At 44.2% G+C, this 3,949-nt stretch overlaps 1 protein-coding gene across 1 annotated transcript; it reads right to left on the bottom strand.

Moving 5' to 3' along the window:
• Nucleotides 1–1,290: 1,290 nt before the first annotated feature.
• On the bottom strand, nt 1,291–2,457 carry LOC104463463 (zinc finger protein 501-like). Its single transcript, XM_010075821.1, has 3 exons — nt 2,409–2,457; nt 1,780–2,279; nt 1,291–1,647 (listed from the first exon to the last, which is right to left on the bottom strand). Exons 1-3 carry the CDS (start codon nt 2,455–2,457, stop codon nt 1,291–1,293), a joined length of 906 nt encoding a protein of 301 aa, XP_010074123.1.
• Between the last annotated feature and the right edge of the window lie 1,492 nt (nt 2,458–3,949).

The following is a 3,949-nucleotide window of genomic DNA, read 5'->3' as shown; positions in this document are numbered from 1 at the left end:
ACGCATTAGAAAGAAATTAGTGAAATTATAGCAGCTGGCAGAGGAAAGGAAGCTAAGCTGTCTGACACAGAAAGGAAATTAGGGCCCCAACTTCAGGACAAACTGGATGCTTCTGCCACAGTACATTAAGTGTCATTATTAAGTCTGAAAGTTAAAAACCCCACTGCCCTAACTGAGGCAATACACACCGCTTTGGAAGCTACAACCCTGGGGTATTTGGCAGCACCTGCCTGAGTCTGCAGGGCTAGTTTCTAAGGAAATTTTTCTTCACTAAACATTTGAATCTAAATCAAAGTGAAGAGTCTAGCAGACACTTCGAGTAGTACTCGGACACGTCACAGAACACAAAACACGGTTTTGTTAGAGAAGCTTCCTTATGTGTGAAAATGTTTAAACGAAGACAACTCCTATGCAATGAGTAGCAAAAGTGGCTTCAATTTGGCCTTTTTCCTGCTCTTTCAATTTTGTGTCCTCAAACATTTGCTACTGTAATACTCAGCTGGACAGATTCAGAGTGCATAGTTCCATCAGAGACACAAATGTAGTTAATTTCCTCACACCAGAACATGCACCATCACAGCAAAAAGAAAACTCTTTCCATTATGAACACATTCAACTCATCACACGAACGTGCATAAGAGATCGGTACTCCCTTAGATAGACACACTCATGAAATGCAGCTGGTAACAGTTGAGTTTATTAAGGAACTGTTTTGTGGTTTTGTTTTTTAAGTACCCAAAACATGATACTTCCCCTCCAAATAAAAAAAAAAGTAATGGAAAGAAAAACTCAGCAGAATGTAAGGGGAGAAAGGATAGAGGGACAACTCTGCAGGTCTTTGCTAAATCACAACACTCCAACAACACATCTCCAAACCCAGTGCCAAAGACACATCGCACTCAAAAGGGCAGGGCCAATTTATCCAGTGACCAAGACTGCAGAAAAAAGTCTCATAGCCCACACATCCCTGCAAAAAGCTCAAGCTGATGCATTGTCAGTTCAGCAAACTGAGACAGTGCGAGCACGTGAGTGATTTCAGTCTTCTCAAGTCCCACATTTCACTACTTAGTGGTAATTACGTTACTTTTTCATACAAAGCCAGTCTAAAGCCAGTGAGTACAATCTCTACCAGTACAAGTTCCAGAAATCCCCATGATGCAGTGTTCCCTGCCAGCTACTGCTGAGAAGTGGGTCTGGACTGGCCAGAGCGCATGCAGTGGAGTGCTTTCTTCAGCCCAACTGAGCAGCCTTGTTCAGGTAAGAAGAAACCAAAAAGATCACAACCACAAACTAAGATTTATCCAATTTGTGTGTGCGCTCATGCCTCCGTAGAGTACCTGACTCAGTGAAGGAATGACCACAGTAACTGCAAGAGTAGGGCTTCTCCCCAGTATGAATGCGGTGATGGCGGTGGAGCGATGCCAGCCGGGTGAACGTCCCTCCACACTCCTCGCAATAGAAGGGACGCTCCCCAGAGTGAGTCTGCTGGTGTCTTTTCAGCCTGAGCAGCTGGATGAACGCCATGCCACATTCCTCGCACTTATAGGGCTTGTCTTGTCGGTGGATCACTTTGTGTTTGGAAAGCAGGTTAGGCTTATCAAAACTTTTGCCGCACGTTGGACAGGCATAAGGTTTATAGTCGTCTTCCTCAGACTTTCGGTTTTCTGCACAAGGCTGATCAGTGTACTCAGCAGCGTGTTGGTTACGGTGCACTACAGACCATGGGTTCCTCGCCATGCCGTTTCCCAGGATCACCATGGAGCGCTCTATCTTGTGCACATTGCGTAGGTGCCTCCAGACATCAGCCGTGCGAATGAAACCCTTGTCACACTCTGGACATTTGTGTGGCCTGTCACTAGAATGAATGAGCTTGTGCATTCGCAAATTTGCCGCACGGAAGAACTCTTTGGCACAGATGGGACATCGGTAGGAGTTTTCCACAAGGTGAGTTCGCTTATGTTCCTGCAGCTCTTTCATACCCTGGAAAGAGGAACCACACTTCTTGCACCGATATGACAAAGCTTCCTCAGAGACAGGCTCCAGGTCCTCATCAAACACAGCAGCAAGAACAGTATTTTCATTATCGTCATGCATTCTTCTCCATGGTTTATTGGACCGCTCAGAAGAACAGGGCTCTAAAGGTTTATCTTCATACTGCAGGTCAAAGTCGGTACTGGAGGGGACAAATATCCCAGCTGTACCCTCACCTCGTTTCTGGTGATAGGTCTCAAAGGTTTCTTCGTCTTCACAGTGCAACTCTGCAGGAAGCTCCTGGTTATCTGAAGGTCCAGCAGAGTTGCAACGAGGACTGCATGTCTGCGAATAATTCATGTTTACCTCCTTCAGGAGGCTAGACGTGTGGCCCACCTGTTTAGTGGTCTTTCTGGAATAATTTGAATGCTTCTCACCTGTGTCACAAATGTTGTTGTCAGAGTCCCAGTCCACATTCCCTTTCATCCTCTGAGGCATACACTCTGTTCATCTGCAGCTCATTGATAATGTACATCCCAAGAGCTTCAGGTCTTTCATGGTAAGTCCATCTCATTCTCAGCTCTCTTTACAGTCCTCCCTAGAAAATAAAACACTCATTTCATCAGTGATATTTCTGATATTTTTTTCTGATTAAAAGAATGGGACAGACTATTAGCTATGCAGCAGAAGAAACAGAATGATCTACTATTATATATGTATAAAATATACATTCAGCATAAAAAAATACAGACTACATTTAAGGAAGTAAAATCCTTGATCATAATCCATCCTTCACTACAAATATAGATTGACAAACAATTGCCATTTTAAATTCACCTAAAGATGAGAAATCTTTGGAACTCTGGGGTGCAAACACTTTAGGCAAAGTCCTTCACCACAGCTGTCCCCACCACAGGTCTTCACACTTAATCCTTGTTTTCACTTTGCTAAATACGAACAAGGAGCACCAGTCACAAGGTGTTTTCTTTCAGAATCTAGTTAGGCAACACAATGAGACCCAGAAACTGTGTCAGTCAAACAGCCAAAACCAGAAGTAATGTACAGAAGCGGCATCCAGAGAGTTCAGGAGCAGGTGTAACTGTCTGGAGGATATTTGGGGTCCCTGTGCCACTACGAGCTAAGCACCATGCAAAGAAGATAAACGCAAGGAAAAGCATGAAAGAGCTGTCCAGAAAGCTTACTAATCATCCTTCCAGGTTTCAAAGCACAGCTAGTAATCCTCCAGAGCTGGCCCACTCAAACAGCTTTAAATTCTCTGGGTAAACTCCCTTCGAAGACAAGCCTTGCTAGCAGAAAATACGAGCAATGGTAATTGGTCAGAAACACCCAAGTCACAAACTTTCTCGTGAAGATACCTTCCTAGATGCCATACCAAAGCCTGGCTTTGCAAGAGTTTTCTGGATTTGTCCCAGCAGCTTCTGTTGACAGCAGCTCCACAGGGAGCTTTCCCTCACCTGGTTTAAATCTGCATTCACACTGAATTGCTAGTCTAAGCTCAGAAATTGCATTTTTCCCATCCTGATGGATACCTTGGCTGCTCCTCCGATCCCCAACCTTCCCCTTCACGACTTCGCTGAATATAAGCACATATATATATATAAAAACACATACATGTAAAAATGTACATATTTCTGCATGTCCGTGCATACGTAAACATAAAGCTTGTCTATTTAGTTTCAGTAGGTTTAACTAGTTATAAAGGCACTATAGCAATGTGCATTAAGTGAAAGGTCTTATTCACATCTCAGAAAAGCCAGCTTCATTGGAGACACAAGCTGTGCTTTCTTCTGCCGTGATACAGAATAGTCTTCTCCATTAGTCACCGCCTGGAACAGAATGGCTCAAGCCACCCCCCCACCCCAACTTCAACATTCCCATTAATTTCATAACCAGTGCATGACAACGGGAACTATTCCTCACCTGATGCGAGGGGCCGAGCACCTCCAGCAGCAAACCG

The sequence above is a fragment of the Pterocles gutturalis genome, unplaced genomic scaffold (assembly GCF_000699245.1).
Source record: "Pterocles gutturalis isolate BGI_N339 unplaced genomic scaffold, ASM69924v1 scaffold158, whole genome shotgun sequence".
Taxonomy (NCBI): Eukaryota; Metazoa; Chordata; class Aves; order Pterocliformes; family Pteroclidae; genus Pterocles; species Pterocles gutturalis.
Note: the sequence above shows the minus strand (reverse complement) of the source record. Positions and strands in the feature narration are given on the sequence as shown.